Genomic DNA, 26,819 nt, shown 5'->3' with positions numbered 1-26,819 from the left:
CTAGCACACGGATACCTGGCCTGGGGCACCTGGTCCCGAGTTTCCAGGAACAGTCCTCAGAGCATGCCCAGCAGGGCTGGGAGCAGCCTGTGTTTCTTCAGTAGATTCTGGAAAGTGATGTGGAGGCCAGTGACTAACATCCCGTACGCCCTGCTTCTCTGCAAACTCCCGGCGGGCAGTGGCAAATCTGTTCATGGCTGTGACAGCTACAGCCATGCAGAGGGTGAAAGAACCCCAGGCGAGGCTGCAAACAAAAGGCACAGTTAGGAAAGAGCCTAGGATGCTGATACTGGCGCCCCCTGCTGTTGGGGCAGTTTGGTGGAGAATCAGCTTCTGGTTCTACCCCACTGGGACCTGTGTTTTGGATCATGGATCCCAGAGACCAGCCAGTGGATTGTTTAGTCCAGTAGTCAAGGAGGACAGATTCTGCAGTGACCATCGTGCATCTGCACCATGGCCTCATCTCTGCAATTCTGTGATCTTAAGCTGGTTCCTTTAGCTCTTTGCATTAGTTTCCTCAGCTGTGAAATCGTAACGACCTCAATGGTACATGTCACGCTCCAGCTGTCTCCAGAGAGGGACGTCAATGAAGTCAGAAGGAATTCTATGGCCATAGCCTCGTATGCAGATGGTAGGGCTCCCCAGGTTTCCCCTGTACCCCCAGACACTCCCTGTCTCCTCTCCCCCCAGGGCAGCAAAGCGTTAGCCTCTGGAAAACGTGATGATGAAGAGGAAAGACTTCGGATTCATTCCATAGAATGAATGGCTCTGAGAATAAGGGAGAACATGAAAGTTTACATCTGGAGTGGGAGGCTCTTTCCAGCCTCTCTGCCAGGCCCAACCTTCAGAGTGTCAATAGGCAACTCATCCTCCCATCCTGCAGATCCTGGGCGAGTTGCCCTCTGAAGATGCTGCAGTGGATGCAGAGAAAGACCCTCCATCAAGTGACATATGTGCAATGCTGCTGCAGATGGAATTCCCAGGTAAATAAGAGGTCTCCGTGCTTCATCAATACAGACAAGCCTACCAGTAGACGGATCACAGCCCCAGAGCTCCCAGTTAACCTTGACTATGACTTGACAATCAAGGACTCCACCCTAGAGGGGAAAGTCTCAAGAATGAGCAGAAAAAGAAAGAAGGGAAGGCAGAGAGGAAGAAAGAAAGAAAGAAAAAAGGGATGCTAAAGAGAAGTGATAACACAAGATGCAGAGGAAACAGCAACACACAAAAAAATCCCACTTACGAATATAAATGGCTTTATATTATAAAGGCTACCTCAGTAAAGCAAGATCAAGAGACAGAGAAATGGGAACAACTGAAAAAAAAAAAAAAGGAAGACTCCTTGGATGTTAAAACAAGATTCCCAATGGGAACTGAACTGCATAGAAGGGTTAGGAGCTAAGTAGAACACCAGTTTCAGAAAGTGTAATGCTAGATATGTAACACGAGATAATCTAATGCCTAGAATAAGAATTCTCTCAAAAGCAAACAGGAAAACCAAGTGGAGGAATAATCTAAGAAATCATGTAAGAACATTTCAAAGAATTCTAGGACGGGGACATTCAAATTAAAGGGCCTACCAGACACACAAAAGAATGGGTATGAAGGGTCCAGAGTCCCAACACAGGGCATCATATGACACGGATAATAAAACAACAGGCTATTTACAAAGGTATGTGTGTCAGAATGACGTAGGACTCTTAGAAGAAGTAATGATGTCTAGAAACCAGAGCAGGTTATTCAGAATCCTAAAGGAAAATGCTTTTCAGCAAGCATTCTGTGTAGAGCACTGCATAGATGAGTTTCCAGATAGAGAAGACATAAAATATGTTGTCATAGAACCATTTCTTATGAAGGTACTAGAGGATGTGCTCCAGCAAAATGTGGATGTAAGCTACAATAATGCTTGGGGCTTCAGAAACAACAGGCTGGCATAAGGGGGACAGCTAAGAGAAGTCTCATGATAACAGGTGTAGACACAATGGGTTCTAGAGTAGGTCAGGAAGATGGAGGGGGTCAGGGATGCCGGAAGGTGAAAGTTGGAGTGGATAGAGTTGCCAGACTTTTTCCCTTAGCATTGTTTGAATTTTCCAATGTTTACATGTATTTCTTGGATTAAAAATTGAAGAATAAAAAGCCAGAAGAATGAAACCAAATGGTATCAGAAAGAAACAGGCCATTCTCCAGAGCCCAGCAACGTTTGGGATTTGCTTCCATTTGTAGCGGTAGGATCTCAACACAAATTGGCCCCAGTTGAGAATGCCCTGGCAGGCACCTAAGCTCGGCAGCAGCTCTGTGCACGTGGCTGATGATTGGATCTCATGACCCATGGCACTGGTCGAAGGGATGTCACTGAAGGGGCTCAGGTGGAAGGGATGGTGTCCAGCAAAGTGAGAAGACGGAGGCCAAGAAAAGTTTAAGATCCGATAACTTGCTAAGAACATGAGTTATTGTTACATAGACATGTTGAGCACATCCTATCATAGCAGAATGAGAGAGTAAGTCTTGTAATACATGTCACGTGTTTGACAAAGAGGAAAGCAGTAGACAGGTGGGTAGGTAGGATGGAAGCGCAGGGGTATGTGTGTTTATCTCTAACATACATGCTTTGGCGGTCCCATTAAAGAGAATCACATGGTTTTGTAGGTTATGGTCAAGTCTTTCTGTTACCAACAGACCTTCTAGGCTGTGATCTGCACACAAGGGCAGAGATCACTCTAGGGCTCAGTAGAGGTTATGGTTCAGGATATTCTGGATTTAAGAACGTATTAACAACAAAGTCTCCACTGCCCAAGGCTTTACTGTATGTCAAGCGTTTTGTAAGCATAATGTCTTTAAATCTCCATAAAAAGCATTTGGGCAGATCTCCCCACTTCCCAGACAGGAAACAGGACTACAGAAAGATTATAGAACTTGTTTAGAGTCACAGGAGTGGTAAGTGACAGCACCATGGTCATGGTTGGTTGTCCTAGCAGACCTGTTACATCTTTGCTGTTTCCCTGCAGCATGGCTTACCCATAGGACCAGCCATAGTCCCATGACTGAGGCCTCCAGTCTTCAGGTCCAAGGTTCACGGTGATTTGAAAAATGGTCGTGTACATCATGTGGGCTACCATGCCTAGGAGCCCTGCACAAAGAAAGCTTTGTGAGCATAGTGAAGCAGGTTAACACAACGGAAGGGCTTCTCTATCTTGCATACACAAGATGTTCTTCAGTGTCCAGAAGGTCCTTGTGATGTGTCTGCACCAGCACCTCCTTAGACATTACACCTGACATCTTGCTCCCATGGTGGACACCAAAGAGACCTCCAGAAAGACGCGTTCTCACCATCGGGGAGGACCTGGGTAGACGCCAAGACTTGGGCAGATGTCTACAAGCATCCAATGCCCTGAATCTTCATAGGATTCAGAAATTGGATTTTGTCATCTTCTTCACCGACACTAAAGTTCAGGAAAGCTGTGTTCTGTTTACCCAACACAGCAATGGTGTATAAACGAGGCTGCTGCACTAGCAACTTAATGGGGTTTTGTGGGGAATGGAAGGGAATCTTGGAGGGAAAGGCTCACATTGGAGACCTAATTAAGTTGCTCTGAAAATTGCTTGGAGAACACGGAAACACAATTATAAAATAAAACTTCTCTAATTTTCATGGAATATTGCTGCCAAATGTGGAGAGAGTTATTATTTGAAAGCTGCCATTGACTGAGTAATCATGTGGTACACTCATTGAGTCACCACTGAGGCTCAGCCTAGAGAAACTAAGTAACTTTTCCAGAGCCCCATAGCCATCAAGTAGCAGAGATCTGAACCTGGGCAGGAGCCCTTCATAGACTCCCCTGCTGTTCTCAGAGCCAGCAACCTTCTTCCCAGGGTGTGATAAAGACACAGTTTACCTCCACCTGTGCCAATTCCCTTTCTTTTCCATCAGTCACCCAAAGATACACTGCTTCTACCCAGTGGGGCTTACCCAGTGACCTCTCCTGCAAGGCTGCTGTCCTGCCAAACTGTGGCCACTGGCAGGGAAGAGCCAGCACACTACTGGGCAATGGACACATCCAGCCTGATGTGATGTGTTCTCTCTGGGATGGACTGAGGGGAACGAGCCTCTTCTAAAGAGGCCATGGAAACAAACCTGCGAGGACCATGAGGATGGCCACCAAGGCATCTACCTTGAACCAGTGGAAGCCAGAGCTGGGCCGACTCACTCTGGAGCCCAGGAGAACGGCACTTAGCAGCAGGAGGAGGACATCCAGGAGTTCTGCGCCGATGGACAGCCACAGAACACCTGCAAAAGGAAACAGACACCTCTGACATAGAAGCCCTGGATGGTTCAAACCTGGGCTTCCGGTCATGTCTAAAACCAACATTACAAAGCCAAGTGCCTTGGAGTGAAAAATCACATACCTCTGCCGAGTCTTGGAGCATTAGGAATGAAAGGGGCCTCCTAGAGCCCGATGGGGGGGGGTGTGCCCGTAAAGATTGCACTTCATGGGAAGGAAACAAACTCAGCAAAATCATTGTGTAGGAGGACTTGAGAGAGGCAAGGGGCTCCTTTCCCAGGCTCAGAAGTAAAGGTGCTGCTCAAAGTTCCCAGGTGGTGGGAACTTTATCTTTATCTTTATCGTTTAGAGAAGCTCCACAAAGTTCAAGACCAGAATGAAAGACTCTGAGAGTAGCAGAGCCCTCTCTGGGGCACCATGACCTTGTTTATTTCTGTATGGGATGCTTGCCTTACCACTTGGATAGGACTTTGTGATGCTGAGAGTGGAGGGGACAGGGAAGGCAATTGGGGTCTGCAGAAGGCCTGGTGGAAGGCTCTGGGGTCCCAGCCATGAAGGAACAGAAGTGACTCCTACCCCCACAGGATCGGAGCAAAGCAATTGCATATTGTCTGAGTGCTACGGTGAAGATAGAGTGCTTGAGACAGCGGTGTGCCTTACTCAACTCTTGCTGACTCGGCTGCCTTCACCTCGCACAGCTGGCTTGACTTCAGCCATGCTGGGAACACTGACACCACAGGAAGTAGCAAACCCCACTGATCAAAACTTCCCTCCTCCCCGCAGAATTGGTGGTTAATGTTTGTCTGCAGGCCTCTGTCTGCTGGGCACAAAAACAGAGGCTGTGGGTCTAACTTTCAGACTTGCTGTCATGGACAAGCCCTAAATAACTGTCTCATCTTCTCTCCTTACATCCAATCAAATCAAGCAGAAAGGTCCAGCTTGGGGAGGCGGCTGATGGGCAGAACAAGGAAGTGTTTACCCTGCTCTTCAGCTGGCACCACACTCCGGAAGCTCCTGCATACTTCACCTGAAACAGAGAATGCCTTGGTAAGGAGGACTCCACTGTACCCCCACGCATCTGCAAGGAGGATTGTTGAGTGTGACAGACCATTTCTTGATTAAAAAAAAAAACAAATTTAGCTTTTTTCAATAACATATATTTAGGTATTCAAAATGCAGAGTGAGAGAGATCTTCCACTGGCTGGTTCACCCCTTAAATGGCTTAACACCTGATGCTGGAACTCTATCTAGGACTCAATATGGGTGGTAAGAATCCAAGTACTTGGTCCATCCTCTGCTGCCTTCCCGGGGAGCTGCCAGATCAGAAGTGGAGCAGCTGGGACTGGAGCTGGTGTCAATGTCGTAGGCAAGGGCTCAACTTGCTGTCCCACACCAGTGGCCCCATGGAAGTGGCCTCTTTTTTATAACAAACTGCTCTCAGGTATGGGCTATATGAGAGCTACATAAATGCTGCTGAGGGAGGCATTAACCTAACTGATTAACCTAATGAGCTGCACTAGGTCCTGCCTCTTTATCATCATCATACCAGGACCAGGCTCCTGACACAAACACCTCTAGTGGGGTTCCCCTCAAACTAGACCCACATCACAGCGAGCAGTGAGGATCTATCTCATCTTTTGAGTTGCCTTTTCCAGCAGCAGTAAAGAGGAGGCTGGGGACAGAGCCAGGTGCAGGGCTCAGAGGGAGTGGAGACCAGCCAGGCAGATTAAGAGAATACTCCGTAGCTTAGAAGCATGAATTTAGCTGGGCCCTGGACCACAGTGATTCCCTGATTAACACAAATCCTCAGAAATGATGTTCCTTTTGAATAAAGCCTGAAGGATTAGAGGGAAAAATCTTGATAAATCCAATGAAGCCAGGGAGGCAGGTGTGACACAGCTTGACAGTGCCCCAGGAGCCACGTGGCAGGGCAAACCAGCGAGTCCCAGGCTTCCCTGATGCACTTGGCCACCCTCTGTCTGCTTCTTTCTCATCTGCCCCTTTGTTCCCAGTGCAGGAGTCCCACTTGCAGCCTTGCTTGAACTTCCTAGCCTCACGGAGTAACACTTGGTGTTATCAATGAATCTATTGAAGGGAAAGAACATGCCATCTCAGCCCAGCCTAGGCCATGAGTTTACATCTCAAACATTCTCTTTCTGCTGTAGAACAAAAGGTGTGGCCTTTCTTTGGAGACATTGAGTGGTGTGTGTGAGGGGTGGGCGGTGGGGGGCGGGAAGGGGAGAATGACCACGGGTAGCTGCTCCAGAGAACATCCTTTAAATAACATTCCAGGGAAAGTTGACTAGGGGGAAGATGGTGCTGACTTCTAGTTGGGGCCCTAACGGGCAACAGGAAGCCCCTTTTCTGGGCTTGCTTTGGGGTGTTGGGGGATCTCCTTTCAAGTCTGACATCTCCCTGGCTCACCTCTCTTCAAAACACAGTGTTGGCTCCTTCCCATTGACCTCTAGTCCTATCCCGTTTTCCTTCCTAATTCCCAAATCTTCCAAGCACCTGGGAGAAATTCAACTAAAGATGAGGTGTTTGTATAGCACAATCTTCAGTAAGGGACCCTAGATTACACTCAGCAGTAGACAAGCTTTCTTGGGCTCATGTATTGTTTGTAAGACACTTTCAAATTGGGAGGTTTTTTTTTTTTTTAAGATTTATTTATTTGAATGGCTGAGTTAGAGGGAGACAGAGAGAAAGATAGAGAGAGAGCGAGCGAGAGAGGGAGAGAGGAGACAGGTCATTTGCTGCTCACTCCCCATATAGTCACAAAGGCTGGGCCTGTGCCTGGTCTAAGCCAGGAGCCAGGAGCATCCTCCAGGTCTCCCACTTGGGTTAAGGGTGCCAAGACTTTGGGCCATCTTCTACTACTTTCCCAGGTATATTATCAGGGAGCTGATGTCATTGTCATTCCCAGTTGGTCTTGCTCTACACAGCAAGGCTGGCTATAGTTCCCGCCCTGTTGATGCCTCACAGGGAGGAAGGGATTTCAGCCAGAAGTTCAGGGTGATAATCTGTATTCCAGCCACAGCGGGCATCAGGAAGTTAAACCCTTCATTTCTACCTGATGTTGTCTCTGGATCTCTGAGAGCATCATCAGCTCTCTTCAGCATTCAGTGTGTGCTACTGAGGATGCAGGAGCGACGGAGGTGATGTGTGTGTGTGGGTGTGTGCCTGAGTATATGCATGTGTATTTATGTCTGTGTGTCTATGTATCCCATGTGTCTATGTGTCCGTGTGTGTATATGTCAATATACATCCATGTGTCTGTATACTTGTTAAGTGTCAGTGTGTGTGTGTGCTCATGTGTCTATGTGTGTGTTTGTGTATGTGTGTTTCTAATTGTGTGTGTCTATGTGTATGTGTCTGGGTGTGTGTTTTTGTGTCTATGTGTTTCTGCATGTGTGTCCATGTGGTTATGTGTGTATCTATGACTGTGTGTGTCTACGTGTGTGTGACTCTGTGTGTGTCTGTGTGTCTATGTGTGTGCAACTGGATGTGTGTGTTTCTGTATGTGTGTGTCCAGTCCATGTGTTTATGTGTGTGTGTGTGTGCATTTGTGTGTATGTTTCTGTATGTGTGGGTCCATGTCTTCATGTGTGCATCTATGAGTGACTATGTCTATATCTCTATGTGTGTGCATCTGTGTGTTTGTGTGTATGTGTCTCTGTGTGTGTCCATGTGTTTATGTGTGTATCTATGCCTGGCTGTGTGTTTATGTGTGTGCATCTGTGTGTGTGTTTGTGTTCATGTGTGGACACTTTGTGCAATGGTAGAAGTGCTAAGCGACTTCATTGTGGGTGCTGGAGAAATTTTTTTACTGCTAAGGGCTATTGGGTATTTATAATGTCATTCACAGGCCTTTCCAAATCATCAACTTAAACTTTAGCCTGCCATAGATGTATTGAATTTTGAGTCCCAGCAGCAGTTGCGTTGGCAGGGCCAGGCCAGATGATTTCATGGACATGGCATGGGACCCACAGGCCGCATGCTCCCCACCCCTAGGTGGCAGGAGCTTGGTAGAACTCACATAGCATCTTGGCTATGCTTTCTGCCCCTGTTCAAGGTTTAAAAGAATCCTTTCCTCACCCCACATATAAGCTGAGCAATGGCCTTTTTAATTAAAAATCTCAGGGTTAGTTTAACATCACGGTTTATGTCATCCATTTTCATTACTATTAGAAAATAACCGAGGCAGGCTAGCTTTATAGAGGAAGGAGGCTAATTTAGTTTAGTTTTGGGAGTTCAAGGGCAAGGTGCTGGGGTTGGCCGAGCTTTGGTTAGCACCTCATGGTAAATGTGGGAGTGCCTAGGAGAGAGACCGTATTGCCTAAATCTGGAATCCACAGAGGGACTGTATTGCCACAGTCCTTCCACAAGCAGCACCTACGGACAAGCCACCAGGCTGCACCTCTTCAAGGCTTTCACCATCACATGGTGAACAAGTCACAGCAAACACCTCCCCTTGTGGGTAGCCAAGTCACAGCTCACCCTGAATAGCTATTCCATGCTTTTCTCCTGCTTATCTTCTTTCTTAAGCTGATTTCTGGGCTATGCTTCCACCGACTTTGCAGACTCATTTCTGCCTGAAACATTCTACGCCCCATCTCAAAGAGCTAATAGTCACAGTCTCACAGCCTTGGGGTGGTGGACACCTCCTCTATGCAGACTTCCATACCCAAATGACCTTTCTCTCCTTTTGGTTTCCATATCATAGGTATCATTCATTATTAACCATGATTGTGTTTTTCTTTATGTTATTAAAAATTGGTATTTACTCATTTTCATTTTATTTGAAAGGCAGAGAGAGACAAAGAGAGGGGAGAGACTCTACCATTCAAGGATTTACTCCTGAGATACCTGCAACAGCCAGGAGCCAGCCAGGGGCCAGGGGCCAGGACCAGGCCAGGTGACAGCCAGGGACCAGGGGACAGGACCAGGCCAGGCGACAGCCAGGGGCCAGGGGTCAGGACCAGGCCAGGTGACAGCCAGGGGCCAGGGGATAGGACCAGGCCAGGAGACAGCCAGGAGCCAGAAATTCAGTCGGGACTGCCAAGTGGGTGACAGGGACCCAAGTCCCGGTGCCATCACCTGTTGTCTCGTAGGATGCACAATAATAGGAAGCTGAATGAGAAGCTGAACTGGGATTTGAACTCGGCACTTTGAAATGGGATGTGGGCATTCCAGATGACATTGTAACCACTGTGCCAAGTGCACACCCCTTCTCGCTCTATGTTCATCTCATGTCTCCAGGTGGCTAACTCACCTTTGTATGCACTTCCCTCAACCCCAGTTGCCTCGCTTGCTGCCTAACATTGTTAGTGGATTTCCTCCAGGCTGCGTTGAAATCCTTCTTTTCGGGGAGTCTTGCTGTACCCTAGAGGGGTGCATCTCTGACTTTAGTGTCATAATCACCAAGGGAACTTACCAGACCACAGACACTCCAAGACAGAATGGTGACTTGGGGATAAAACAAACAAAACCAAAACCAGAATGCTATGGAAATGGAAAAAAGAAAAGGCAATAAGGAACTCCAGGAAAAGCAAAAAGCTATTATGAAATGTTATATCACAAGCCTCAGACTGGTACAGGTGGAACAGGTCGGAGAGTCCCCCCACTCCTTCCACTCTTGGAGGTTTGTTTCCCAAGCAAGACAAAGAAGATATTCTGAGTCTGAGCGTTGGCTGATAGTCAGACTGCCGAATGTTTATGCGTCAAACTTCTCTCTAGTTCTTTACAAAGATAACGCACTTTTTCTTTTGTAAGATTTGCTCTAAGAACATCCCATATGCAGGACAGGGATGCAGCTTAGGGTAGATGGGAGTCACCTTGGAAGACCAAAGTGTTTTCATTTACTGGGATTGAGTGCAAGAACAGAAGGTAAAAGCTGATGGTTAATAAATGTATACCCTATGTCAGGCATGGCTGCAAGCACATTGTGTCACGGCAGTCCCTTAATATTCACAATAATTCCAAGAATGCTGTATCTAGAAGAAAAAACTGAGGCCCAGGAAGGTGAAAGGAATTGCTCAAGGACCCTCTGTCTGTGCAAGAAAAGTTGGCCCCCCAGCGGCTGCCTCCTCCCCCCGGCCACCGTCCTGCACCCATCACCCCAGGGAACCCATAGGTTGAGCTCACCTGCATTGCTGAAGTTCTCCTCGCAGGACAGCCAGAGCCCCACATGGAACCTGCGCTGGGTGAACTTGTCCTCGCCCATCTCCCAGATGTACTGCACGGCCTGGCTCCCACCATCCCCACCGCTGCTGAAGTGAATGCAGTGTGGCCCGCCCACTGGGTCCTGGCACAGCGGCTTTGTCACCCGCCGCATCCCCTGGCACCAGTGGCTGCTGCTCACGGCGGTGAGGGAGAGGGCAAGGGCCAGGCAGATTGGGAGGAGCATCCAGGCCCGCTGCCTTCGGACCCCGTCCATGGTCCACTGAGGTGTTGGTGCAGGATGAACCCAGGGGGCGCTGCCTCGTCCCCTCTGGTCACTGTCCCCATGCTTCATTCCCGCCATCTGCTGTCCCGATGCAGTGTCCTCTCTCATCCTTTTGGGGAATGACAGTGGGCAGTGCTGCTGCTGCTGCATACATCAGAGGCCCCAGGCAAACAGATCAGAGCTGAGACCTCTCCCCGCCTCCCCGCAACCACCTGCTCCTTGCCGGTGCTGGTGGCCTTTCGTCCTCCACAGGATGAGAATGAACCGGGGGCAGGGGTGGTTTTTGTTTATTTATTCTCGCAACAAGCACACCTCATACAACGTACTCTGGACTCTGCTGCTTTTAGGTGTCAGCTCAGTGGCATCAGGCTCCCTCCACTGTTGGGTAACTAGCGCCACCTCCTGTCCCTACAACTCATCCCCCACAACTGCGACCCCGCAGCCTCCCATCCTAACGCCCCACGTCCCCTCCTCCCAGCCCCTGGCAGCCACCATCCCGCATTTAGTATTCCAGGCATGTCGTGCAAGTGCAGGCAGATGGTAGCTGTCCTTAGAGTTAGAGATACAGAGGTGAGGAAGAGAGTCTTCCATCTCCTGGTTCACTCCCTAGATGACCACAATGGCGGGGCTGAGCCAGGAGACAGGAGCTTCTTTTGGGGTCTCCCACACAGGTGCAGCGGTCCAAGGATTTGAGCCACCCTCTGGCTGCTTTCCCAGCACAGCAGCCAGGACTTGAATAGACATCGATATGGGAGGTCAGCACTGCACATGGAGGTTCACCATGCTACACCACAACACTGGTGCATGTCACTCCTCAAGGCACACCCTAATACACACCCCTATTTCCTTTCTTTTCAAAGCTGAACATCACAGTTGGCAGTGAGTGTTCGCAGATCCCACCTACTTAGATCTAACCAATAGCAGGTGGCAAACATTCAGGCAAAAAAACAAGCCTGCATCTGTGCTTGAACGAATACAAACTTCCCTTTTCTTGTCATTGAACTCTTGGTACGCTGTATAATGTGCAGAGTATGCATGTAACGTAGGAGCCGGCATTGTGGCAGCGAGGGTTAAGTTGCTGTCTGTGATGCCAGCAACCCGTATGAGCACTGGTTCAAGCTCCGGCAGGTCCACTTCTGATACAGCCCCCTGCTAACTAACCTACCTGGCAGAGCAGCCAGAAGTTGCTACCGGGCAGTGGCATCCCAGGGGATTTCACCTGGTCTGCAGTTACCAGGCCTGCCCACTAGATGGCTCTATGCCAACGGGTGAGGAAGAGAGTGGCGCCCTGGGCACTGGTCCCTTCAGAACAAGGATGCTTAGCGAGGAGGTAGAATCCTCTCACAGAGCTGATTTTCCTTCATCCGTGTGCACTCTAGCACAGCCCCCTTGCACCTGCAGCCCCCAGGCCTCCTACCCGCCCGGATCCCCCGCCCACAGGTCACTTCTCCCTGCAGACCCAAAGAGAGAGCCTCACTAAGGTTGGGATTGAGTATTTTACTGCTGAGGTGTAAAATCTTGCCGTGCAGGTGTTTTTGTTGAGATTTCTACTAAGGTGAGTTTACCTGTGTGCCCTCCTCCCGCCCACCCCGGCTGCTCTGAAATGCACTCTGAGGGGTTTGAGTTGAACGTAAGGCAAGCACCCAAATGAAAAAAACATGCTCTTCTCACCTCTCATTGGGCTGAGCTTTTGACTCAAGCCTGACATGGACCCGCTGGACCTCTGTTTTGGGGAGGCTGGGGAAGCTGAAAGTAGGGGAGGATGTGGAGGCTGAGCAGGGGGAGGTGGAGGAGACGAGCCAAGCTCACCTAGACAGGTAAGGGTAAGACATGGCTTTTCTCCAAGAGGCTGTGGTCCTGGGATCCTGCTCAGAATACATGGCTCACTGGGCCCGCCATTTGCTCTCTGCCATGTGGCTTTGAGCTAGCTACCCGAGCTCTCTGGACCTCCAGATCTCTCAGCCAGCAAGTGAAGCGGGCTGTGGGATTCTTGCGTGGTGGCTGAGAGAAGCTGAACTGTGGTGAGCTGGGCCAAGAGGTGCTGGGCTCTGCAGCCTGCCGTGGAGCCGCCAGGTGGGCTGGGAGTGGGCGAGGGCATTGACAGCACGGGGGTGAGTTCAGAACAGGGATGCATGTTGCGCTTTGCAGCACCTCATGTGTGGCTGGCACCTGGACTTGACCCTGGCTGCTGAGTGGGTGTGGCTCACTTGAGGCCCTGGGTTGCTTGCTGCAGTGTCCAGGGCCAGGTCACTGTCCACTCTGCTTTTCATGATGGGCTTGCTGAAGATGTCCCAGACAACAGAGCTGACTAGGAGAAGGTCTGGAAGAAAAAAAAAACACAAAAAAAACCTCCTTGCTTCAGGGTGGGGGTGGCGGTGGGGGAGGCCGGGGCGGAGGCTGAGCCGCCTCCGTCACTGCTGCTGATGATAAGAAATTTGGGCGATTCAGGCGCTCGCACTAGACGGGTGCAGACGCTCGGGCTGTGGAGAGGATTTACGCAAACATTCTGTCCCCGGACAAGGAGGAATGCACGCCGAGGTCGCCTGCGCTCCATCTCCTAGGGCCAGAGCCGTGCGCCTTTATTGGTGAACAACCACAAGAAGGATGAGGCCTTTGGCGGTGGGCAGGGCACGGGCCCTGCCCTTAGGGGCGCCTGCCTGCCAGGACACCCGGCCTCTCCCCTCCTACTGGGCCCCTGGGAGCCGCTTCCTTCTGCTGGCGTTGCTGGTTTCCATTGAACAAGTAAGAACGTTCCGTTATTCTGCATGATTCTCTTAGCTCCCCGTAGGATCTCACGCTGGCGTGTTTGGGACCTGGACCACCTGTAGGCGTTTGGCGAGTGGACAGCAAGGTGAAGAAAGTGAGGACCTGCTGTCATTTGAGCTTGCAGACGTGGTCACTGGTGATCCTGGGCGTCTCATCTCCAAATCTTTTTCCTACGCATTTGTTTTGGATACAATGAGGAAGGCTTTTAAATGCGGTGTCTACAGCCTTTGACGGTGGGTGGGCATTGTGGCACGCACCACCCATGGCATTTAAAACGCCTGCCCTGAGCCCCTGTCTGCTTTTCTAGCTCGAGCTGGGGTTTGAGCGGTGAAAACATTTTTTCCTTTCCTTTTCTCTGTCTTCCTCGCTATTTATTTTAAAAAGGATAATAAAATGCTTATGTTAAAAAAAGACTGATCAAGTCCAGTGAGCTACGGCGAGTTCCCCCTGGAGTCCCGCCCTTCAGTCTCCGTGCAGGGGTCTTATCCGCCTCACCTCCCCTGGTAGGATTTTCAGTATCATTACTTCCCCAGGCGATCATTGTCGTTCACAAGTGGGGGCTTACGCTTGTGGGTGTTTTTATCTACATCTAGTTGGAAACAGACATCCCCGTCCCTGCCCCACCCCGCCAGGGTCATCCACACACGCTCTGTGATCTGCTCGGTTAATGACGAAACACACCGCAGACAAGCTAACCCGTAGACTGAGCACTCGCTGTGCTCCAGGTCCGGTGCCCTCCCCCACCTCCCCACCTCCCTCACCTCCCCCCACCTCCCCCCAACCCCTACCCTTCCCCACTCTCTCCCACCCTCCCCTACCTCTCCCCACCCCTTGGCATTTCCATGATCCCATTTCACGCTCTCGGCTACTCTTGTACTGATTCCATTTTATGGATGACAAAAGTGAGTCTTGGGCAGTCAGGCAAGCTTTTCTGCTGTCACTGGGGTGGAGCCCCCTGGCTTCATCTGGACAGGTTCCAAGGGTGGATTAGAACATACTGAAGCACCATGCTGTCATCTGCTGGTGCAGGAGGGGACAAGTCCTTACCCTTGCGCTGCCCAGGGCCCCGTGTCTACACCGGGCTGTGTGTGGCGGGAGGGAGCTCTATGTGGCTCTCTGGAGTCACCAGAGCAGCCTAGGGAGTGGTTCTCTTCCTCCTCGCTGTACGAGCAGGGTTAGCCTCTCTGTGCAGCCTGACTTTCCTGTGTCCCTCCTGCCCCTGCGCAGGGCGGGCTACAGTGTCAAGGGGCCCGTCTATGCTGGGTTTCTGTTGGTGTTCGCTGGAGACCAGATGGGCATAGACCCTCCACATCTGCATTTTCCCAGCGGCTACCTCCGAACTCGTGAGCTCAGTTAATGCTTCCACAGGCCTCCTGACATGATCTCAGATGTCCCTCGGAGGGCCCAGCATGTTCCTGGGGAGCAAGTAGCCCCAGGACTCTGGTCTGCCAGTGGTGGGGTATCTGTGGGAAGAGTTCGCACAGAACTCTCAGCTTTGTGTCCATCCTGGGAGTGTCTCACAAGAGAAATTCTTGAAATTCAGATGATGGAGAGACCAGTGTTGTGGCACAGTAAGCTGAACTTCCATCTGCGGTATGGGCATCTCATATGGATACCAGTTCCTGTCCCAGCTGCTCTTCTTCTGGTCCAGCTCCCTGCTTGTGGCCTGAGAGGGCAGCAAGCAGTGGCCTAAGTGCTTAGACCTCTGCACCCACATGCAAAACCCAAAGGAGGTTCCTGGCTTCAGACTGGCACACTTCTCTATAAACTCTGCCTTCCAAATAAACATAAGATAAATCTTTAAAAAATTGAGATGATGGAAAAGCCAACTAACCCAATTTGATCATCCTATAAAGGCATATACCCAATTATCATCTCAAACCCCTTCACGTAGCTAAAATTAAAAAAAAAAAATGATATAGCCGATTGTCTAGTTTTTGTGGTCCTCTACCCAACCATACGGCAAGCCCAGCCACGGTGCCTGGGGCCTAGAATGTTCCTTCACACCCATGAGGGCAATCCCTAAAGGCTTTGGCTCCTGTAGCTCACAAGCCGTGGAGCTGTGGCGTCTGCCTAGGGGGCTTGGGGATCCTGTGTTCTGTCTCCTCCGGCCCTCTTGGACCTGAAGACCCTGCCCCAGGGTGGCTTACCACCCAGGCATCACCCTTGCCTTGGTGTTCCTGCCAGCAGGGCCCAATCCTGGGCTCTGCCATCTGCTCCATGTCCGTGGAGCGCTGGGCATCATCCCTAGGTTCATCGTGTGGGATGGCCATGAGCGTGATCTTCCTTCTCTGCCTTCTGCCTCCTGTTCTCACACCATGGCTTGACATAGCCCTTCTTGACAAAGTCTGCTCCCAGAAACTTTCCCAGCATGGAACAGAAAGGGCCATGGTGCAGCTGCTGGCACAGTGCCACCATAAAATTCACATGGTGAGAGATGTCCTACCACAGTGGAGTTTCTAAATTTAAGTGGCTTAACGGTCCGATCCGCACACCGTCCCCCATGCTCATTTAAGTTATTTAATAGTTGTCTTGGCATGAAACAAAAAAGCCCGACCTCTCGAAGGCTCTGAGAAGTGCCTTTTAATGTATTCTTGGTGGAAGTGTGAAGGGGTGGCTACTAATGTACTTTTTTGGCAAGGGTCAGTAGCTTGGTAGGACAATCTTAAAAACTTTAACAATGTGTAAACGCCATGAATCAGAAATTCCAATGCAAGGATTTTCTCCTGAGAAAATAAAAAGGGGCTCTTAAGTATTTAATTACAAAGATTTTTCACTGGAGCATTATTTACATTAGCAAACAGCTGAAAATAGATGTCTAGCCATAGAGAACTAAAAATCCACATTTATTTCACATTCATTCATAGAAAGTCATGGAGCTACTAAAAGGAAGTTTTACCATTTATTTCTTGAAATACAAATACAATCCCAGGATAACTTCTAATGAAAGTTAAGAACTAGGGCCTGGCGCGGTGGTGCAAGTGGTTAAGGTCCTTGCCTTGCACGCCTGGGATCCCATATGGGCGCCGGTTCTAATCCCGGCAGTCCCGCTTCCCTTCCAGCTCCCTGCTTGTGGCCCGGGAAAGCAGTCGAGGACGGCCCAAAGCTTTGGGACCCTGCACCCGCGTGGGAGACCTGGAAGAGTCTCCTGGCTTCGGATCGGCATAGCATCAACCGTTGCGCTCACTTGGGGAGTGAATCATCGGACGGAAGATCTTTCTCTCTGTCTCTCCTCTCTGTATATCTGCCTTTCCAATGAAAAAAACAATAAAAATAAATCTTTAAAAAAAAAGAAAGTTAAGAACTAGAAGACAATTTCATTCTCTTTTGGATAAAATTCAAAAAGAAAAATATATAGAAAAATCTAGAAGTAGACGAAAAAATTTTGAAAAGAATTTATTCATTTGTTCATTTTAAGATTCGTTTTTATTGAAATGTCAGATATACAGAGAGGAGGAGTGACAGGAAGGAAGATCTTCCGTGCATTGATTCATTCACCAAGTGGGCGCAATGGCCGGTGCTGTGCCGATCTGCAGCCAGGAGCCAGGAACTTCCTCCAGGTCTCTCACACAGGTGCAGGATCCCAAAGCATTGAGCCATCCTTGACTGTTTTCCCAGGTCACAGGCAGGGAGCTGAATGGGAAGTGGAACTGCCAGGATTAGAACTGGCAACCATATGGGATCCCGGAGCATTCAAGGCGTGGACTTTAGCTGTTAGGCCACGCTGCTGAGCCCTTAAAAATTATTTAATGATACAGTTCTAAATAGGGTCTTGGATTTCCGTTACCCCCTCTCCAAATTTCCTCCTCCTAACCGCTTTCCCCCATATTATTACAATAATATCGTCCTTCATAAACAGTCACAAGTCTGTCATTCTGCTGTTTGAGTGTATCCTGACATTGCAGGCATGAATAGTGGTGGAGAGTCCAGCATCCTATTAAGATATAGTTAACAGTTTCATTGGGAATCCATTTTTGATCTGGAACTAGAGATGCATATTGTATTGTATCTTTACATCTTGATGTGTTAGTCTCCATTACACAGTTACTATACATCCCCTTAAATGAAAGTCCACAAAATAAAATCAATAACAGGAAGAAAAAAAAATTAACACACCATGAGCTTAAATAACATGCTACTGAATGATTAACGTGTCGCTGAAGATGTGAAAAAGAAAATCAAGAACCTTCTTTAAGAAAATGATGCTACTGTATGACTTATAAGTCAGTGAAGAATTTAATATGAGGAAAAAATGTTTTGAAGAAATGAAAATAAGAGCAAACACATCAAAATCCATGAGATACGGTTCCTACTGATCTTTGTTGGTGAGATATGTCTCCTGTAGGCAACACATAGATGGGTTTTGTTTTTTGATCCAGTCCACTCATCTATGATGTTTAATTGGTGAGGTTAAGCGATTTACATTCAGGGACAATGTGGATGTGTGATAATTTGGTCCTGTCATGTTAGCAATGGGTTGTTCATTATTTGATTTAGTCTTCTGTCATTTTACTGGGGTGTTCTCCACATTTGCCTTTGATTTTGGCAGGTGTTATTCCTTTTCTCTGTCAAGAGAACATCTTTAAGTATTATCTGTAGGGCAGGCCTGGAAGAAGCATATTCCTTGAACTTTTCTTTGCTGTAGAACAATTTTATTTTGCTGGGTAAGTTATTCTGGGCTGACATTTTTTTTTCCTTCTAGAATCTGGAATATGTCTCTCCTTTCTCTTCTGGCTTGTAGAGTTTCCTCTGAGAGATCAGCTGTGAGTCTGATTGCCATTACTCTATATGTCAATTGATTTTTTTTTTTCGTGTTTGACTGAAGAGAGCTTATTATCATGTCATGGTGAAGATCACTTTTGGTCAACCCTGTAGGAGCTCTGTGCCCCTCTCTATGCTTCCCAAATCTTTCTCCATATTAAGCAAGTTTTCATTTATTATTTCATTGAATACATCTTTAAACCTAGCTGCTCTTTCTGCACCTTCTGGAACTCCCATTAACTGATATATTTGACCTTTTAATAGTGTTGAGTAATTCCTGAATACATTTTTTTTTTTTAGCTTGATCCAGCTCCACTTTCAGCTTTTCGATTTTTTCCACCATTGTGACAGGAAATATCTTCCAATTCTGAGATTCTTTCTTCTGCCTCATTCATTCTATAGTCGAGGCTTTCCATCAAATTTTTAATTTGCTCCATTGTGTCCTTCATTCCTACTAATTCTGCTTGATTTTATTTCAGTGTTGTTATTTCCTGTGTGACATGTTCCTTAAATTCCTGCATGTGCTTCTCCTTGTTGATAAGAAGCCTTACAATAAATTTTTAAGTTCTTTCTCCCCCGCTTTCTTGATGTTTTCCTCAGTTAGCTTTGAGCTTTGCAAAGGCTTTTGTGCCTTTGCAGGGAAGTCTTCAGTCATATTCATTATGCCTCAAGCTGACTCAGCTCCAGCCATTGTGACCACTGAGGAGTGAACCAGCAGATGCAAGATCTCTCTCTAGGTCTCTCCCTTTTCTCTCTGTGACTCTGCCTTTCCAGCAAGTAAGTAAATACATAAAAAAATAATAAATAAAAGAAGACAAAACTCATAGGAAACTGGAATGCAGGGATAAATGCTATTATTGCAACCTAATTAGATTTGCTTACTGGTTACTTCCATGATCCTCCAGCTGTGTCAGAGGGTGCCTTGGGCACTACCATGAACCCACAAGGACACCAGAAAATATTTTGAGTTTTTGAGGGAAAGCATAGTAGTTGTGGTTTTATTGAGCACTTGTACGAACCATTAGCTTGAGGTCGTCAAGGTCTCCAAGCTGCAGCATCTTTGCAAAGCCGGGCTTTCTGTAAGGGCTGTGATGCACAGTAAGTGCTATGAAGCCCCCCAGACCAACACGGACCAGGAAATGGAGGTAGCGGCGTCTCCTCTGATTCCAGAGCCTGAGAAATTGTGCAATGCGTGACTGATGCTACGTAGTTAGACATAAATATTTATGACATTATTTGGACTTAACTACTCAATAAAGGGTGCTTTAGATTTATCTTTTGAGCTCAGGATGAAGTGGAAAAATTACGGAGATGACAAGGGGAGCACACATTGCGGGAAACTTGGGAACTCTGGTGAGCACTGCCACAAAGCTGGCTGTGTACTCCCACAGGCCTCCTCATGGATGCTTGGTGGTGGGGGATGCAGGGTTTGATGCACAGGTTAAGACATTGTGTGGGAAGATCATGTCTCCTACTGGAGTATCTGGTTTAAGTCCCGGCTCCTCTGCTTGTTGCTTTTTTTTTTTCCTGTCTCAATTTCATCATCTTAAAAAAATCTTCTATGTAAATTATTACTTATATTATTATTTTATATTTTAAAAACATTTTGCCGTGTTCATTTCAAATGTAGACATTGAATATGCATACTTTCATTTTTTAAAAAAAGATTTATTTATTTTTGCTTTAAATTTAGCATTACAAAGAGAGAGAAAAAGATCTTCCATCTGCTGGATCACTCTCCACATGTCCACAGTGGCCAGAGCTGGCCCAGCCTGAAACCAGGAGCCAGGAGCTTCATCTAGGTTTCCTGTCTGGGTATCAGGGTCCAAACACTTGGACCATCCTTTACTGCTTTCCCCAGGCCATCAGCAGGGAGCTGGATCAGATGTGGAGCAGCTGGGACAAGAACTGATGCACTCCTGTGGGATTTTCCCAATGTCACAGGCAGAGGCTTTACCTGCTATGCCATAACGCTGGTCCCTATACCATTTTCTTCTTGAAGACAGACATTTAATTTTGGGAAGGATTCATCACCATGAGTATAGCATAGTGTCATGTACAAGGTGTGATTCAGTGAAGCTAAATACTGAATGATATGACATCCATGCATTTTTTTAAAGATTTATTTTTATTATTTATTTTTATTGGAAAGGCAGATATACAGAGAGGAGGAGAGACAGAGAGGAAGATCTTCCATTCGATGATTCACTCCCCAAGTGAGCACAACAGCCGATGCTATGCCGATCCGAAGCCAGGAGCCTCTTCCAGGTCTCCCACGCGGGTGCAGGGTCCCAAAGCTTTGGGCCATCCTCGACTGCTTTCCCGGGCCACAGGCAGGGAGCTGGAAGGGAAGTGGGGCTGCCGGGATAGAACTGCCGCCCATATGGGATTCCGGTTCTATCCCGTGCAAGGCGAGGACCTTAACCGCTGCGCCACCGTGCTAGACCCCATCCATGCATTTTGAAATACTACATATTAACTTCCATAAGTGAGAGAAAATGTGCTTTTTTCTTTCTGGTTTTCTCTGCTTCTGATGCAATGTCCTGCTGAGGAGAACCTGGGAGATAGCACCTGCCACCCACCTGGGAGGCCCAGGTAGGGTTCCAGGCTCCCGACTTTGGTCTTGGCTATCACGAACATTTGGGGGAGTGAATCAGAAGATGCAAAGTCTCTAATCTCTGTCCGTTTTTCAAACAAAATGAAAACCAATGAATGAATGCCATGGTGTTGGAGAGGGCATGCTGGGCAGCAGAGAAAATAAATTGGCATAATTAATTGAGAGATAAAAAGCAGCTCCTTCCCTCCCTTGCATGGTTCTTTTTACTCCTCTCCATGGAACAAGAAAGCACATGCATTTCTAGTTCCTTGGGAGAGAAGACAAAACCTAAAGGCCAGCTAGTGGGCCAGATCACTTATTGAACTAAGAGAGAACTGTGTTCTCTTCACTACCCACCAGCCACTGCTTTGCCTCTGGGTCTTTGCTAGAAATAAAATGGATGGAAATGAGGTTCAGAATCCTCCTTTCCCTTGCAAAGATGAAAGATGGTGTTTGGCGCGTAAGGAGATCATGGGATGATGGGCTGGGGTGGTTGATCCGTCATGTGTGGGGTTGGATGACACTGAGAAAGAGGGCTCCCAAACTCAAGACTTCAGAGCCGGAGATGGTGAGGCAGGGCCAGGGAACCTGAGTTTAAGTTTAGTCTTGAAGGATGAATAGGTGAAAAACACGGCTGGGAGGGAGTGCCAACATGAAGTTGCAAAAAACGGTAAGTCGTGAAAGAGCATTCCCTGGGATAGGTGTGACTGCAACGAGCAAGCCGACAGGTCACAAGTGGAAGAAGATCCCAGGGTCAGGTGTGCCCATAGGTGAGAATCTTCTACAATGGTGAGGCATGTGGATGATGGCATAGGGCCAGAGGCAGAGGAGATTGGCGGCTGGGTTGGACAGGAAGAAGACTCAGGAAGTGGAGTTGATGGAAGCTGGTGCCTGGTGGGTTGGTTGGGGGGGGGAGGTGCTATGGTGGAGTGGGGGCAAGGAGGGCAGAGTTGAGGACCTGCTTCCGAGCATCCCAGGACTGCTGCCCCTAGGGAAACTGAGGAAGCTGGAGCAGAGTGCCATTGGATTTGATCCCCTAGTTGATGAGATGGTTGCTTCGTCTTTGGCTGATTCTGCATTCATTTTAGAGCAGGGACTTTGTCTCAATGCCTCCATCACACAAGGTCTGCCACACAAAATTGACTCTCAGAGTCTTAGAGTGAACACTATAGGAAACCCCTTTCAATGTCAGAAGAAGGACTACTGGTCTCCAGTGAGAAACTGCTGGACAATTTCTGGCCAATGACAGAAAGCAATGGCCTCCCAAGGCCTTGGCATGGGAGCACAGCACAGGCCCACTCACGACTTTTGACCCTGGAAGCATAGGCAGCTGGAACCTGCCTCGCTTCTCTGTGACATGTAGCAGGACCCCTCTTTGCCAGAAGTGCCTCTGTACGGGATTCTCGGTGTTGTGCTTCTGTATGGGAAGGTGTGAAGCTTTAGGCTACACATGCTGTGTCTTCTTGACATGGCAAAGGCTTTAAAATGGCTCATATCTAGGGCTGGCAGTGACGCACAGCAGGATAAGCCTCTGCTTGCAGCATCTGCATCCCACATGGGCACTGGTTGATGTTCAGGCTGCTCCACTTGCCATCCAGCTCCCTGCTCAAAGCCTGGGAAAGCAGCAGAGGAAACTCAAGGCCTTGGCCCTCTGCACTTATGTAGGAGACCCAGAAGAAGCTCCTGGCTCCTGGCTTCAGATGAGCTCAGTTCTGGCTGTTGCAGCTATTTAGGGAGTGAATCAGCAGAGGAAAGATTCTCTCTCTCCTTCCCTCACTGTAAATCCACCTCTCAAATAGAATTAAATCTTAAAAAAAAAATAGTCTCTGTTTGTGCTAAGCCCAATGCATAGATTTGGGAGGGAATGTGAAATTCCTGGGTATTTTTAAGGTAGACAGTCAAGGGGCTGGGGGAAAAAAACCATTCAGGCACCACTGAAATTCCATTTCCAAGTATAGGCTCTTCTGGGCACAGGGGCAGGGAGGATTGAGGATCAAGGGGTTTGCAGCTATGGGTACAGCTAAGAGGGATGATCATGTTTGTGTCTTCTCAGATCTCGGGATCGCTTCTTGAGGAGACCACTCGGAAGTGGGTGCAGTACAGAGAGAAGTGTCTAACAGACTTACTCAAGGCACCTACTGGTAAGTACCTGTCTCGGCCACCTGTGGCTGTGTCACGGAGCCCAGTGCTTTGGAGCCATCATTGTGGCACTGATGGCTAAGCCATAGCCTGGATGCTGGTATCCATATCAGGGTGCCAGTTTGAGTCCCTGCTGCTCCACTTCTGATCCAACTCTCGGCCAATGTGCCTAGGAAGGCAGCAGAGGATGGCCCAGGTGTGTGACCCTGCCACCTGTGTAGTAAATGCTGGCAGAGTTCCTGGCTGCTGGCTTTATCCTGGCACAGTCCTGGCTGTTTTGGTAATTTGGAAGATTCTCTCTCTGTTACCCTTTCTTCCCCTCTCTCTATTGCTCTGCTTTCCAAACAAATAAATAAGTCTTTTTGGAAAGCTCAGTGGTTTTTAACAGTGACATTCACTTGCTAGCTTTTGTAGTTTCGTGGATCAGGAACTCACTGAGGCACACTGGGTTTGTTTCTTTCTGATTCAGAGGCAGGGATTGAGCTGTGAGATCCATCTGGGAGCTGGCATTCCCTGAAGGAGCTTTTATGCCCATGTCTTCTGGTTGGTGCTGCCTCTCAGCTGAGTGTTGAACCTGGACAGGGGTCCAGGACACCTCACCTCCAAGTGTCTACTCTACTAGGCTTGGACACCTCCTCCCAGATGCCCACCAGCAAGCTTGGTCCAACATCAACCTGTTCCCGGTGACTGTTCCTGGCCTCAGAACTCATAACAGCCCTCCTGCCATTATCTGTTGGCTCAGATGGCTGCCAAACACTACCCACGATCAAGGGGAGGGGACCTAGACTCCGATCTCACCTAGAAACAGGAGAATTTAGGGGAGATGACAGCCACAAGCCACAACCTACTCAAATGAATTGAGCAGTGGTTACAGATCAACTAGGGAATCTGCCAGGTGGGTGGGTGGATGGGGGTCCCCCGTCTACCAGGATGTTAACTAAACCTGAACATCAACATGTCCTTAATCCAAGGGCACACTAGCAATGGTGTGATAGTTTGGTCAGTCCATGGCCTCACCTACCTGCTGCTGGTTGATACATCCATATGATTACATGTGCATGTGTGCGAGAGAGAGAACACTGTGGCCCTGGTCATCCTGCCAGCTCCCTCTGAATATCCTTAAAAAAAAAAGCCCAGATAGCTGAATTACTTGATATCAGATGCAAAGGTCACCTCTCACTTCAGTGAATACTGGAATCAACACTCAGGGCAGGTCTTCCTTACCCAGAGCCATACCATAGGAGCTCAGCCTTACACAGTCTGATCCAAATGGAGTTGTTCTGCCAGTAGACCACCACAACTGTATTTTCTGGACTATGCCATTCACCAACATGCCGAGTTCCCTCGGTGTGTACTGACCTATGGGTGCCAGGTTGACAGAGTGCCCCAGTCCGTTCACAGCCTAGCAGATGCACATCCGTAGGGTTCCAACAATGCCTGTCTCCATGATGCTCACCTTGCGGGGGGGTCCCTGACTTCTGGCTCGTAGCTAGCAGAGAGTGGGACTGAAGTGTGGTTTCCAGGAGTTGGGAGCTTGCTGCATGAAAGTTTGGGAATCCAGCCTAAAACACGACCATTTGATTCCAGGAGGCATGGGAGGGTGGCATTGGATTTTTTAAGTTTAGAGCTTCCCATAACCAAACACAGGCATGTAAACCATGCCCCAACCTGGAGATGGTTCAGGTATCACACAACGATCATTAAATGAAATCATCAGGTGTGGAATGTGTGTGAGCAAGGATCTAGATTCTGTGGATCTCCTTATATCCACTTACCATTCTGTACATTTCTCAGATGCTTGGTGTCTTAGCATCTGATTGGTGAAGGTTTGACAATTACTTAGTTAATTATAAGAATGTAAAGAACTGGTCAAACCTCTGGGCATCCTCCTGACCCTCATTTTTCTGTATGCATCAGATAAAACAACCTCAGTGTAATGGCGGTGTTGATGTAACTGACCAGTGGTCAAGTTGGGTAGCCAACAGCACCATGATGGGGGCTGCGTTCAGCATTCATGTGTTCCTGGTGTGTCTAGAGAGTAAGAGATCTATCTGGTTCTCGCACAGGTGGGCTACACAGGCTTCTGCTGGGAGGGAGGTGGGCTGCAGGAACCTGGGTACCTCCGATTCCATCAGAGGATACCCTCTGTCACCCCCTTCCCCACTCTGCCCCAGTTCCAACACTGACATTCCTTCTGCCTCCTCTTCTGCCCATAGGTGTTTTCTGCAATGGGACATTTGATCAGTTTGTGTGTTGGCCTCATTCTGCTCCCGGAAATGTCTCTGTTCCCTGCCCTTCATATTTACCCTGGTGGAGTGAAGGTAAGAAGTTGTATGCACCTAATTTCCAATAGTTCCTTTAAGGGCTGGTTGATCCAGCTGAGAGGTAGTTAGAGAGCTCCCACCACGTGCTCTCCTCAAGTCCTCATGCTCCCACCAAGCCCTCCTTTCCAGCTCTGGGTCACCCATCTCCCTTCCATATCCTGCTGCAACTCTCCTCCCTCCCAGGTAGAGAATAGCTCTCCTTGCTTTGAGGATTACAGCATCCAGGCCTGGAAGTAGGAAGGCTAAGAGTGGATGAATTTATGGGGAGACCAACAGTGAGAAGGGAAGATTGGGAGGTTTTCAGCCATACAGCCATTCAGAATGAGGAGGAAAGACTTTATTTTGCCCTTGAACCCATGTTTTGTTTTTTGTTTCAAATCCTGTGGGACTTGGATGGCGCCTTCAGCCGCGTAGTTTACCCTGATGCTGTTGAAAGGAAGTGACTACTATGCCTTAGGAACCCAAGATACAACCCCACCCTGACTTACTCTAAGAAGCCCATATTCTCTGGCCATTTCACTTTGCAATGGGAGAGGAGCTGTTACGGTTTTAGGATCTTGTTGCTTTTCTCCAAAGATCACAGGCAGATATATAGAGAGCTAAAACGATTCTTGGGAAATGTAAGCTGTTACAAAGTGCCCAGGCAAGAATGTTCCTGAAGATGGTGAGATGTTAACATTTTGTATTTAATTGTAGCTCAAGAAATCCTCATTGTGGCGAAAGTTAGATTTCAATGCTTGTTGTAGGAATTTGGGGGTGTTGGAGGGAGGAAGCAGGGGGTGGCGGGGTGGGGGGAGAGAGAGAGATTAGAAAGAGTTTAGAAAGAGGATCTATTTCTGGGAGGGACACATTTTATGGAGCTGCTGTCTGATGAAACCTGTTGGGATTCAAGTTTGAGGCTGTGAGGTTTAAAGGAGGGTGAGGATGTGAGGGGACTTCCTGGCTTGCAGGGATCTGGATGAATCAGCCAACCCTCAGCTAGCTCAGTGAAGCCAGAGGGACCCCCATGTGTGGAGTCAGGAGCCATGAGGTTGGAGTCAGGAGCCATGAGGTTGGAGTCAGTCCCTCTGTCTTACACCCTAGATGTGGGCCAAGCCCTCAAGGCCCTGTGAACTGTGGTTTCCCATCTGTTGTGTGAAGGGAATGCTGGCTGCATTTTAAGCTCATTTGAAGAATATACGAGAAGGCAGACTTGCTTGGTTAGTAGGAGCTGCAGCTGCGTCCCAGGCTAAGCCATCTTGAATTTTCCCAGTTTTGAAGGTCCCAAGGCCCACAAATTCCTCCAGGTGAAACAGACTGCCGCCTTCCAGCCCTACCACTTACCACTTCTTCCAAGAGCTAAACACCTTGGGTGCCTTTCATTCTAAGATGGAGGTAAATGAAACATCCACATTTATGAAGAAATTGAGTTAAGACTTAAAAAAAGGATCTATTTCTTTTTATTGGAAAGGCAGAGTTACAGAGAGGAGAGACAGAAAGACCTTCCATTCTTTGGTTCACTTCCCAGT

The 26,819-nt window shown here is 48.4% G+C and overlaps 2 protein-coding genes across 2 annotated transcripts in view; one reads left to right on the top strand and one right to left on the bottom strand.

Annotated features, from left to right (window-relative positions):
- GSG1L2 (GSG1 like 2) lies at positions 1–10,716 on the bottom strand. The gene is made up of 5 exons (XM_041000439.1): positions 10,425–10,716; positions 5,260–5,307; positions 4,133–4,285; positions 3,016–3,127; positions 1–244 (listed from the first exon to the last, which is right to left on the bottom strand). Exons 1-5 carry the CDS (start codon positions 10,714–10,716, stop codon positions 1–3), a joined length of 849 nt encoding a protein of 282 aa, XP_040856373.1.
- A 2,613-nt stretch (positions 10,717–13,329) lies between these two features.
- Positions 13,330–26,819, top strand: part of GLP2R (glucagon like peptide 2 receptor) — a 54,046-nt gene continuing 40,556 nt past the window's right edge. The window contains exons 1-3 of the mRNA XM_041000794.1: positions 13,330–13,467; positions 22,902–22,989; positions 25,204–25,308. Coding sequence (XP_040856728.1) covers positions 13,330–13,467; positions 22,902–22,989; positions 25,204–25,308 — 331 coding nt within the window. The remainder of the gene's footprint in view (positions 13,468–22,901; positions 22,990–25,203; positions 25,309–26,819) is intronic.

This window comes from Ochotona curzoniae, unplaced genomic scaffold, assembly GCF_017591425.1.
Source record: "Ochotona curzoniae isolate NIBS_2020 unplaced genomic scaffold, NIBS_Ocur_1.0 scaffold_2453, whole genome shotgun sequence".
In the NCBI taxonomy this organism is placed as follows: domain Eukaryota; kingdom Metazoa; phylum Chordata; class Mammalia; order Lagomorpha; family Ochotonidae; genus Ochotona; species Ochotona curzoniae.
The sequence above is the reverse complement of the archived record's forward strand: the minus strand, read 5'-3'. Positions and strand labels throughout refer to the sequence as shown.

What these genes read in the sequence shown, in the direction of transcription:
- GSG1L2 (XM_041000439.1), bottom strand. Translation starts at nt 10,716, where the DNA reads ATGGACGGGGTCCGAAGGCAGCGGGCCTGGATGCTCCTCCCAATCTGC. An exon ending in GGAGAACTTCAGCAATGCAG is followed by an intron (nt 5,308 to 10,424) that starts GTGAGCTCAACC and finishes TCTCTGTTTCAG; the next exon opens with GTGAAGTATGCAGGAGCTTC. An exon ending in GGTGCCAGCTGAAGAGCAGG is followed by an intron (nt 4,286 to 5,259) that starts GTAAACACTTCC and finishes TTCCTTTTGCAG; the next exon opens with GTGTTCTGTGGCTGTCCATC.